Below are 13,138 nucleotides of genomic sequence, written 5' to 3' on the forward strand. Positions count from 1 at the left end.
AAAAACGAAAGATTTCTACCATTTCCGCTTTTAGTAGAAAGATTAGAGTGTAGATAGAATATTACACTATTCCCTCATATTTAAAAAGAACATCACATGCTTTTGCACAAGCAACACCAAGCAGTCGACGGACACCGTCTCCGAAGGAACACGAAGAGATACGAAGAGGACCCCTTCAATTCCTCTAAAGGCTCCGCCTCCAATGAGTGGCTATGAAAAGAGACTCCTAGAGGCGGAAGACAATAGTTATCAACTGATCATATCCTACTTATCTCTCCAAGCTGCATTGGGCGAGAGAGACTTCTCTTACATTACCTCTGGTATCCTCAGCTAATGGGAACAGGAGATATTACCTTACGTTTGTGCTGCATCGGGTAAGAAGTTCCTCTAGAACCAGCTGCAACGGGCAGGGAAGTTTGGAACCAGGGCCGTCGCGTGGGAAAATTGCGGAATGAACTCACGGACTTGTTTGCATCCACGACCGCCCAGTTATATCAGCAAGGTATTGTGCAGTTGCAGGAATATTGGCCAAAGGTGTTACATGCCGAGGGAGATTATTTCGAAACCTAAAGGTACATGCCGTTCACTGTATTACTCTTTTTCTTATCGCTACTCTAGAAAGGCATGAACTTTTTAGTTATCTTGTAGCATACAAGGTGGCTCCCAAATTTCAACATATAATAAAAGTAAACTTTTTTTATAAAAAGGAAACCAGATTTACTTATGTAATATGTTCTATATGGCTACTATTGTTTTGAAAACATATTTGAAAGCGTGTGCTGCACTGCTAAAGATATTGATTAAGCACAGCTTTATTATTCTTGTAACGTCGTTGGTGATACGTTCCTTGAGATGTTTTACGTTTTTATATCGTTTCTTGATACAAATTATCCTTTAAATGCATTTAAAGATAAGTCAAGAAAATTATGGACCAGCCTGTATAACATCAGTCCATAACCTTTTAAGCACGAATACCTAAAAATACATTGACTAAATCTTCTCGGATTAGAGAAGATTTAAATAACTAATACAAAATGACACCCGATTTCCTAATAAACGGAATTGAAGAAAATTTTAGTTATAATACAGAATCCATAGCTACTAGAAACCAACCATTATGCAAGATGAGAAATAGCTACAAGATTTGTTTATGCAAAACACTGACTGTAATTAAACTAGCATTTTAGATAAAACAAGCATAATTGGTTTTATATTATTTCCCATTTATTTATGAGAAAAGATGACTTTATACGTACTAGTCCCTGTGTCTATTACTAATATTTTTTTGCATATATTTTCTATTTTATTGTTACTTCTGCAAATAAGACTGTTCAAAAATGACTCGAATCGTTATATTTTGTCTTTTTCTGCCATCTAGGAATTCCATACAACTACTTCAGTAATGGGAAGACTGTTTTACCTCAGTTTTTATATGTATATCGTTCAAACTTTTCCATACTTGGTAATTTTATTTAACTCAAATTTAAAGAGAGTACAGTATTATATTCTTCTACCAGATTTTGTGCATTTAGGATCATAATAAGGCATTACTCGAGCGGATGGCTCTACTATATTTTGACACATTTCTTAAATGTTCAGCTTACGTTAGAGTTTAGTATTTCTTTTAGCAGAGCATATACTAAATGAGGAGCTCCATTACTACTAACAGATTGACTTCAGGAGGGTCCAGTGTAAGTACAGTATGGATGTATGGCATAAAAGCTACAATGCATAAAACAAACCAACTTGTGCTAGGTGGCCACTAGAAAGTACGAATGCTATCTAACAGCGTTAGAGCAGGAACGCAGCAGGATGACCCAACCCGAAGCGAGGAGATGCGTCCTCAAAGAGCAGCTCGAGTGAGCCACATAACAATACTGAAACTTTCAGTTTATCAAAAATTCAGGGGTAGAGGACTCAAATTTTCAGATTAAAAAAACGGGCATCCAATGAAAATGTAGACCATAACCATATCTCTGCACTTACTTTTTTATGAAATACTAGAATTCGTGCAGGTTTACTTTTCATACAAAATTCGAAATAATTGTTGAAAAATTATAATTCTTTCATTAATTTCCTTCTTGTCTCGTAAATGATTTCCACTGGGTAACATGAAAATATCTCACTTGGCACAGATAAAATTCAAAGGGGTCATGAGAAGTAATTATTGAAAAATTACAATTCTTTTACGATTTGCGCATATATATGGCGTCCATTTATATGGTGTAAAAGCTACAGTGCAAAAAGCTTAAACTAACCTGTGCTAGGTGGCCATTAAGAACATGAATGCTATGTAACCGAGTAAAGACAGGGCTGAGCTCTGGGCGCGTATACACGTCAACGACAGTGCGTATGAGAGTATACATGTAAGTGAGAATGGAGAAAACAAGTGGATTTTGGCAATGATACGAGTTTCAATAGCACTTGTCATGGTTTCATACTAGTAGCGCTGCACTTGTAAACAGAAAATAGAGTTTCTGTAGACTGTGTAGAAATACACCGCCGGTGGAAAATAGTATGTAATAAGTTATCTTTTATAAGAGCTAAGTTAGTTTGTCCATCATAAATCACTTGTAATGATTTTATACTTGTAACCCTGCACTTGTAAACTTAAAATACAGGTGTATTTCTTTGTATTTCATTCTGTCGCCTGTAGAAAATTGTTCTTTATAAATACGTCTTTTCAGTCGCAATATTGGATTTTACCTGTAAATCTCCCAAAATGTGGTATGTCAAATGTAAAGCAGCACCCTAGAGTTCGTTAAATATTAGGCCAACATGCAATGATAAAGAATAACCGTTCCTATCGGTTAAGCATTGATGCCTAATAAACATTGAGAGCAAAAAACGATCGCTCGAAATTTAATTTTAAAAGACACACATTGACACGCTAACAGCGACACATAAATCCCTAACAGTGGTACACATACCTGTAATATGACACACTTGCTTCTAACAGTAACACACCCTAACAGTGACACACATGCTTCTAACAGTGACGCACATACCCCTAAAAGTTACACACGTGCTCTAATAGTAACATATATAGCACTAAGAGTGACACACATACTTCTAACAGTGACACATGCATTTAACAGTGACACACACACCTTTAACCGCGACACACATACCCCTGAAAGTGACACATATACCTCTAATAGTGACACATAAACCTCTAACAGTGACACACACCATCTTAACAGTGAAACACATGCTTGTAACAGATGCACATACTTCTAAAAGTGACACACATACCCCTAGTAGTGACACACGTGTTTCTAACAGGACACATATACCATTAAGAGTGACACACATACCTCTAACAGTGACATGTATGCCTCTGAAAGCAATACACATACCCCTAACGTACGCAAATAACTGTAACCGTGACACACGCAATCCTATTAGTGTTGAACGTACCACTTGTAAATTATGCAGTAATGAGAATATTTCCTAGCATTTCCTTTTTAAAAAATCTTAAACTAGAATCATTTCTAGTATTCGAAGAATGCAAAGCCTTATATGTATTTCGACAATTTCCCGGAACTGAAGATATGGAAAGAACACGACTCTTATAATTATAGCACCTTGAAGATGATTCTCTGCTATATAGTCTCGCTCTAGTAGTCATTTTCGTTTATAGGATGTATGAGGGTACCACAATTGGAGAAAGGATTGTGGGAAGTAAGTGGCGCTAAGGGGAGGAAGGATTGAGGTAGAGTAATGAAATATAAAAAAGCTGGTTTTGTTTCACAATATGAAACTACGGTAGACTCTCAAACTATGCGGATTGAAACCGGAAGTACTAATAAAGTTTACTACTTCCGTTTTTATTAAGAAGGTATCTTTACTTGGTACGCTGAATCGAATCGAAGAAATAAAGGATTGTGGATATTTCTTAGTTTTCATTTTACGGCGAGCAACATTGAAACTTAATATGGTTTATTTCCTTAACTCCCTTTTGCATAGTCGGCTAATGGATCTGTTCTTTCCATGCTGAGTCGATTCCAGAAAATCGCTTCTTGATATACCGTTTTCACTCTGACATCTGTTGGCAGAGACAAACAGACATAGAAAGGACATATCCGTAATATAAGACATCCGATACTTATGCATAACATAGTTTGGAAGTCTAGGTGTACGAATAAATCGTGAAACCAACAATAGTGTTTGTAAATGCATCGACTACGATTTGTTTATTTGTCTCCACTTCAGTTCTAAACTCTACAGGCTTTGATGATTGCTCCTTGTTCTTTGTGTACAGTTTATTCTGAATGGAACGTTATAGAGCATTTAGATGGATATTCGTCTTCTAGTCCATGGACCACATAGCACGCATCTGAGAATGTTGTTCGATGATTCTAAAGTAGCCCGGATTTTTTTTTTTTCCACTTCAGAGCTATCTATCCTTATGTTAAACGCCTTGTGACTATGCAACCCTCACAAACCCCTTGTTTCTTGGGTTGTATAATCACTTGGAATTGTATACTATGATACAGTAAGACAGGGATGCATTTAAGATACAAAATTTTACTACTCTTCCTAAAAAAAAAGCTCCTAGTCGACATACCACAATAGAAACAATTTACTTACCTTGGATATTTTACTAATGATATTAAAAACTCTCCTCGGACAAGTGGTTATTTGCATCCCTGAGGTAGAACAGTAAACGTTCAGAAAGAAATACTTGTAGTGTAGAAACAATCGAATTCCATTTTTCAAATGAAGTTCCAATTTAAGTGAGTCCTAATCGCAGAAAAAATGTTTCTCCTACGATATCCATCATGTAAAAAGTCGAGAATTTTGTGCTTTTATTAGAGGACTTTGTGTTATCCTCCAATATGTGTAAAACAATGTATGATAGTACCTTTCTGAAGAAACTGTTCTACAGATCTGGTTTATATTTCCAAACAAATATTTCCACAACAAGATTTATTTTATCTTGGTAGAATTGATACAAAGGGTAAATTATTTGTGAGGTGCATTTTGTCGGATGTTTTTCTTGGAAAGGGTACTCTAACGATTTTGTTCCCCTTTCACAACAAATATTGCAGTAACAACTTTGCAATGTGAAGGCAGTTACTTCTTTCGGAAAAACCTAAAAAACAAAGTTTACTAGTGGGCTTAGTACCTATCGAACAGTTTTGTTGGTACGTCATAACCAGGGTTTTGTTAGTAAGTCTTGGAACAGTTCGTAACCATTGCTTTCCAAAAGACCTAGAACAGGCTGATTACTAGTAAGATGAAATTTCCTCAATATGTTTCATTTAAACTTACAATTGTATACCACATCTTAATCATTTCTTAAGGGAAAAAGTCCAGAGAAGGTAATTTCAGTACTAGGGTCAGATTTTTTATGGGTTTTGTTTATAATTCATAATCAAATAGGGTCTATTTGACTATCATGTTATACCCCGCAACTCATTTCTCCCGAAAAAAAAAGTAACCAGGATATAATTTAGTAATGGCAATATATTCCTTCTCGAAACACTTTCTGGAATATAGTTCCAAGATTTAGTAAGAAATAATTCTCAATAAATATTTACTCGGGGGATTATTTAGTCACTGCTGCTCCGAAATTCTATCATCAATTTGAGTTGCGCAATAAAATGCGAAGTATCCATATTGTAACATGTCAGAAAAACAAAACAATCACTTATTATTGTTTATTCATTGTAGTATTTCAGTTCAGTTGTAAATTCTTTTTATTCCATATTGAATTCTATAAGCAATCCTTATCTTTCACTGGTACTGGGTTATACGTGACCTTGCTAACAAGGCAATTCAAACACACAAATTCTTCATACATAATACGTTCTAAGTTTGTTACGAGTTTGGTCTAGATATTTCAATCATCCTAAATGCTTCTGACCAATAGAACAGTTAAATGTTTCAAAAAAATTATGTATATTTAAGTTATCAGATCCAGGAAGACACCAATGGTTCTACATATTAATATGTAATTATATATAATAGTGTAATATCCTACACCAGGTCTATATTTGAAAACAACAGCTCGTGCTTCTTATTTGTAAACAAAACCGCATGCCCTCTTACTGCAACTACTACAAGCAAGCAAACCACAGGCACAGTCAACATCATAGAGTCAAGTGACTGGAGAGGAACACTTGTGCCATCGCTGTCTACAAGAAGGTCTAAAACACTCAAAAGGCTTTCGTCGACGTCAGTTTCGGCTGGTCACACCCCTCTCCCTCTCTTAGCTCGTCAGGAGCTCTGACCATTCCTAAACCATTTGGCAAATAGCTTGCCTGGAGCTCTATAGTATCCTTCCCTTTGCTGCCTCGGTCTTGGGACAGATATTTACCCAAACCACACGGAGAATATTGTATTGGTCCCTCGTTCACATTTAGAGGGATCTTATATTTGTATATAACAATACTTTTATAATAAAAGGGCTTGGGAGAAAAGCGACCCTGTGTGATAAATTGTTGTACCTATTACAATATCAAGATAATTTTTCAGTGTGTAATACACCATATTTTAATGCAAAAAGTTATTAGAAATTTCTTAAGGAGATGGATTAATAGGAGTTTTTCTCTCTGGACCAAAGAAAGTCATTATGTTTTATTCCCTCTTTAGATACTGAAATCCATGATCATTTATATAGTCTAGAGGAGACATGCAGATTTTCCACAGAAAAGTAGTATCAAATGAAAAAGTATATACATTAGAAAAAATATATTAAAGTTAATATCTTCCATCTTCCCTGAAGCAATTAAAAACTAATAACCGTATTGGTATACAACATAATTCAAAGTGTACTTACGAATATCCAGCCCTTGGACGGTGGTTGTTGACAGTCTAGGAATCGCAGATTCCATCACAAGTACCAAGAAAAGAAGATGGAGTACCTCTGTGAGGCTCAGAAAGGAATATATTCTCCATTTATAAAACATAGTTGCTATACGTTTATGTAAATCAACCGGGAGAGTCGAGATTCAGCTAAGAAGATATACGATCCCGTCGGTGAATCATCAGAGACTGTTTCCTTTGACGGTTCAGCTTCATCTGTACATCACAAAGAAAATCTGTAAAGAAAGATATAAACGAAAAATAAGAAGAAATAAATTGCATAAACACTGCGAATAGTAAGTACAAAACAGTTTTACCAAATTTATTAAAATGAAAGTAAAGTCTTTAATATATGGTTTATATTAAACGTTTAGTACATCTTTGATCAGAAGTGCATGCTTCATACGTATCAGTTCGTCAATATCGTTGCTTGCTTGCGTTTATACGGTCAATATATGTTAATGTTGGTACTATCGGTTTCAATGGAAAGTGGCCAACTTATACAGGTTGCCAACTTACAGAAAATAAGCAATTTCTGAAACAAAAATTAACATTTGTTGTAACAAGCACTTCTAATACACTTCTTAATTATTATCTGTAAATAATGGGTTGAATTGGTTTTGAGTTTAACGACCCGTTCAGCAGCGAGGCTATATGAGACGTGGACCTACTGGTTAACGTGGAATCCGAACCACATTAGTTCCCGCCGGGAATCGAACCCAGGTCTCCCACGCCAAAGGCGCGCATGCTAACCGCTTAGCCATGAGAGAGCTCATTGTTCATAATGGGGAAAAGCTGAGTCCCGAGATAAGGAGTCAGCCTCTACCAAGAGCTAACGGCTTTCTCGGAGGGCGGGTGGAGGTCAGGCCATCTACTTGTCCTTAGGAGGGGAAACTGTTCTAAAAGACAAATGAACCAAGGTTGTCAACGGAATGGAGGGTGGAAAGGAAATGGGAATACTATCTCATTATATTTTTTCCCAGGAGTGTCGAAGGAGGAGAATAAATATAATGACGGTTCTTCCTGAGGCAAAACATTGCAGAGGTAAAATAGTCCTCCGTTCGGATCTCCGGGTAGGGACTGCTCCGGGAAGAATCATCAGAGGAGAAAATAATAATAATGAATTTTATTTCAGCATTAGTTTGCATATTATTAATAATATATTGTAAATATTATTTGTGCTATATGAAAATATTATATGAAATAAGTATCTATCTCAATTTTGTTTTCTCTTCATCACCTACAACGATAGATCAGGTAAAATGTCAGTTTTAGGAAGTACTCAAAACATCCAGACTTTTGCTCACTTCTCTCAGCAGTAAAATACCAAAAGTGACCGGCTCGTGCATTAGGAAAAGAGCTGTTGACCAACTAACAACAAAGAGAAAGACTATTATCTTATGCATCTTTTTTATTACTTGGTTCTTTTAGCACTTTGCAACATGTATTTAATCTTCATTTGTTCGAACTTTCCTGTACGCTTCCCATAGTTCATTCGAAGACTTCATAAAATCGAAAACACATCTGAATCCATCTCAACTGAACTACGAAATGGTCTTGCAGTAAAGAATTCGAATCGGAAGGCTAACCGGTGCTAATCTATTGATACACTTACCGACAATAGTCATTGAATCAATAAAAGATTACCACCGCTTACTGTACTATCGAAGAAGTTGCCTTCAATTGGAAAGATTTTGCCTTTTCTGCCTTCGATTTACTTACCTCTTGGATCATACAAGAGTAAAATGTGTTCTGAAAAGGATTTTAGAAAATAAAGACTAGCTGGGTGTCCAACATACAAACGTAAATAGAATAATATAAGCATATGAGTAAAGTTAGTTCGAAGCGGGCAAGTTCCAAGATAGAGTAACAAGTAATGCATTTCCTACAGGAAAAAGGCCAACATACAGAAATTGTCAATTTATCAGGCATAACTCCACAAAGATGTATCTTGGACGTCCAAGGAACACTTGTCCCGGGCAAATCGGGATGTTCTACTTTTTCAATGAATATCCCGTCGATATCGTGTGGAAATCAGATGTTCGATTATATCCAAGAAATGATATTTCCCGTGGAATATCTGTGTACACTTCGTATTTAAAAAAAACAGTAAATGCCTTGAAGCTAGGCTACACCTTTTATCTCATATCTATGTCTGGTAAAGATATCACCTACCTCCCTTCCCTTCCTATTTTCTATACTAAAATCAACAAACAACATGAGGACAATTTTAATTTCTAACAAACATGTATTAGTATCGATAAAATGAAAGAATAAAAGCGAGATGGAACAAGATTCAAAAGTTGATGGAGGGGGAAATTTAAACGCATACAATGAAAAATTGAAACCAATGGATGTCTATTACAGAGAGGTTCAGAAGTGCGACAGAGAGAGAGAGAGAGAGGGAGAGAGAGAGAGAGAAGAGGGGAGTAGAAGAAAAAGAAGAAACAGGAGCACAAAGAAAAATATGGAATTTAAACGTGGTGAAATAAAGAACCTAACATTATAAAGTTTTTCTTTAAGAAAGCTAACAGCAATATAGACATGATATTTTGATTATATATTTTTTCAGGTCTATTCGAATATATAGAGCTGAAAAGTTTCTTGAAAAGTCATTAAGTCACTTTCAAAATGAATTGACGGCATGTATGTTGGCCGTCAGATTAACCTCTCATAATTTGAATGGAACTGTAGACTTCTGAGACACACAGTGTAAAAATTTGAACATACATGCTTTTGTTTGCGCTTGGCTTGGTTGTAAATTCAGTGGAGTTCGTTGAACGTCAAAAATACAGTGTACGTCATGTCTTCCATTCCAGACTATTAATGCAAATTTAACAAATAAAATGAATCAGTAGTATTTTTACACTAAATTCCTATCGGAAAAACCCAATATTAGATGTGCATACTGTATCAAAATTAAAAGTTACAAGTGTTCAAAAGCAAAATTTGATGTTTCTTAAAGAAGTGGAGGGCCTTGCATGTATCACATTTTACACCCGAATAAAACACATTGAATTATAGGATGTTGAGATAAAAATGTAGGATGGAAACGAAGTGTATGTCAAACTAATGTAAATAAAATCTTTCTTGAAGTAACCAAATAAGGGTCTATTTTTTAGTTATGTCCTAAGATTTATCTGTTCTGAACATTCACTCTCGATTTCACTCATTTCGAATATTAGGTTCTAGTTTGCACAGATAGAATGAACACGCCAGAGCTGAAAGGGGATATCGGGTCAGACGTTTGATGTGTGTTAGATTATAGACTGCCACTGGGTAAGGCTTCGAACCCGTACTGACCCGGTGATTCGATGGAAACTCGGTAATCCGGAAGACAAACAAGATTTTTTACTTAATTCCTTGCATTTAAGCAGTATTTCAGTCAGAGGTGACGAGGACTCGAGTTATTACCCCAAAGCACGAAAAAGTACAACGCCGAAATTCCCATTTAATTAGATTTTCCAGACCAAGTCTATCGGGTAATTCGAGAGAGGCAAGTTTTGGCCTGGAACGCTGCTGTTTGTGTTAGAACTAGTTACCAGGCCATCAAAAGTGGGTCGGTTTAACTCTGTGTGTGGGGGGGGGGACGCGGTGGCTCAGTGGTAGAGCGTTCACCTCCTGTGTTTGTGGTCCCTGGTTCGATCTCAGCTGGCGCCGTGTGTACTTTGTGGTGGACAAACACCGTGCTCCCGGGTTTTCTCGGAGTTCTCCCGTTTCCTCCCACTTTCTTCATTCCACCATTTCAGTCATCTCTCATCATCACCGTCTCCTTTAGCCTAACCGACATAACCGTGGAACGTAAAACTTAAACTTTTCATTTCATTTCATTTTTCTCTCTCTGTGTGTGTATGTTTGAGAGAGAGAGAGAGAGAGAGAGAGAGAGAGAGACAGTAAAGCAATAAGTAAGGCACGAAGATAAAGATGACGAGAGAGAAGAAGAAGAAAAATGAAATCTTTGAGTTTTACGTCCCATAGTTATGACGCTTAGGCTAAAGGAGACGGTGATGATGACAAATGAATGAAATGGTGGAATGAAGAAAGTGGGAGGAAACGGGAGAACCCCAGGGATACCCACGCACACGGTAAGAAGAAGAAGAAGAAGAAGAAGAAGAAAAAGAGAAAAATGCAGAAACATGATAAGGAAATGTCAAGAAAGACAGACAGACAGGCATACAGACAGAGACGAATATAAATACACTGTATCATAAAGAACGCGCACACTGTTAACTCTGATTCTCGCCAGTGATGCCTTGTAAATTCTCCAACCGCCAATGACTGTTTGCAGCCATCATTTTATGTGAAAACGACACTATTTGGTAAGAAATTGAACTGAGATTTTTCCAGTTGGAAGTCTATCACTAAAGCAATATTCCACAGGTTACTCTACCCAAAACGTGTCCATGGTATAATGTTTCTTTCTAGAAACCCCTCTTTATATACGGCCATGTTGTTAAACAAACAATAGAATAATCTTTAACTGAGCCTAGCATACACATTTGTAGACTACTTTTCCTTCTTCAGTTATGACTTTCATCTTACAATTCATTTTTGAGTTTGTTTACGACATAGAATCTAATACTAAAGAAATATAGTCAGAAACATCTTTCTGTTTTTCAATTCAAGAACTTTTTGTAAATGTTTCTTTCCTGTATCTATCAGTTCCTTGCTGGATTGCTTTTATTGTGACCTGTCCTTTTGAAGACACTACGTTCTTTTATATCTTTGTCTACTATACAAGAAGATAGATTTTTCTCTTTGAACACAATATATTTTCTTTTCTTTGAGGGAATGACAGGATGAGTGAGAGAGTTGAAAGGGCTAAGGGGAGGAGAAGAAAAAGCGAATTATGTGTCAGTGTGTACCTGACACATGCTTCCACATAAAATTGAAATATGTATTAATTTGTAGATAGAAGAAAAAACCAGAAACTCTAAGGAAAAATAGTTGTGTTTATAAACAATATTCATATACAGAGTGTTTGAGATAAAACGTCTTTACATCAATCAGAAACAGACTGAAATAACAGGATAAGAAAAAGCTTCAAATCGAAATACAATCAACGACTACTTCGAATAGAGTATTTTCTGTAACCCCACAAGTCCCTTAAATGCTAATTTGCATTCACCACTCGCGGATCCATGATTTAGGATTTAGGATTTAGATTTCTGGGCTTTCAGCTTCTAAGACCATATTATCCCGTCACGTATGAGGGATGACATCTCCTGGCGATCACAGTATCCAGGGAAAGGGAACAAAGCAAGGATCGGAGAAGGAAGGATGCGGCGTGGGATCTATAAGTTAGGTACCATGCCAGTATTTGCTTGGTATGAATGAGGAAAACACAGGAAAACGTCATTCAGAAGGGCTGGCCTCTAAATGTTTTTTTTAACACTTTTTCGACCGAGTGTAATCGGGCGGAAATCGAACCCGGGGCTGCTCGCACCGAAGTCGAGAGCATTAGCGGCTACGCTACGCGGAGCCACTCGTGTATCCATGAGTACTTACATACTGACAAGTTTTCTTTACATATTTCTCTCCTTCATCTGTCCTTGATTTGCTTCACATGTTCCTCCCTACTTCAATTGGCTACCTCATGATGTAGCATTTGTTTACACGGTAAATTTTTCCTTCTTCAGTCAAATTTTGGAACGAGTATACAGGGTGTTACAAAAGTTTCTCACATTATTTTGGGAATAGGTTCGTCATATCAAAATAAGGAAAAAAAAAGTTCATGTGGACCTGTGGTCGGAAATGCATAGCTTCGTAGTTATAAGGTGCCGAAAGCGTGAAAATGAACTTTAAATGTCCATAGTTCCGCTACTATAGGACCGATTGTAGTCGGGTAAACACATCACTGATGAACTAGTTTGTGAAATATCCAAATATTCATCTTTCAGAGTCTCTGATACAATCCGCGGCAAAAAAAAAACCTGCAACATAAGGATGTAAGTTTATTGTGAAATTACGCCTAACAGCACAGTACAACGGTTTATCGTTGTACTGTCGTTGTCTGTACGCCCCTGTCATTGTCAATCTGTACCTGTTTTATGTATAGGATCAGAGGCGTCATAGTTGAGCAGCTATGCGAATAGGAAGATAAAAAAAAGAAATGTCTTGAGGTTGCTAGGTAGAAATAATAAATAGATATGTATGAAGTAACGATTATTGAAATGTAATGTGGTGAGACTTCTTTTGGAAATAAAAAAGGTAAAAATCTAGTTATCCTCGAAAAGGATTGTGTTAATCTGCTAGTATAATTATTCTTCTGATTACTAGTTATCCATACGTATTGACTTGTCGTATTATGTTTATAAGCATATGT

General features: G+C 36.5%; 1 protein-coding gene across 1 annotated transcript in view; it reads right to left on the minus strand.

Moving 5' to 3' along the window:
- Positions 1 to 13,138, minus strand: part of LOC145689862 (discoidin domain-containing receptor 2-like) — a 581,986-nt gene that overhangs the window by 426,216 nt on the left and 142,632 nt on the right. Inside the window, exon 2 of the mRNA XM_081764130.1 lies at positions 6,788 to 7,049. Within this exon, the coding sequence (XP_081620256.1) occupies positions 6,788 to 6,917 (130 nt within the window). The 5' untranslated portion in view covers positions 6,918 to 7,049. The remainder of the gene's footprint in view (positions 1 to 6,787; positions 7,050 to 13,138) is intronic.

The sequence above is a fragment of the Thermobia domestica genome, chromosome 7, assembly GCF_964235325.1.
Source record: "Thermobia domestica chromosome 7, izTheDome1.hap1.1, whole genome shotgun sequence".
Taxonomy (NCBI): domain Eukaryota; kingdom Metazoa; phylum Arthropoda; class Insecta; order Zygentoma; family Lepismatidae; genus Thermobia; species Thermobia domestica.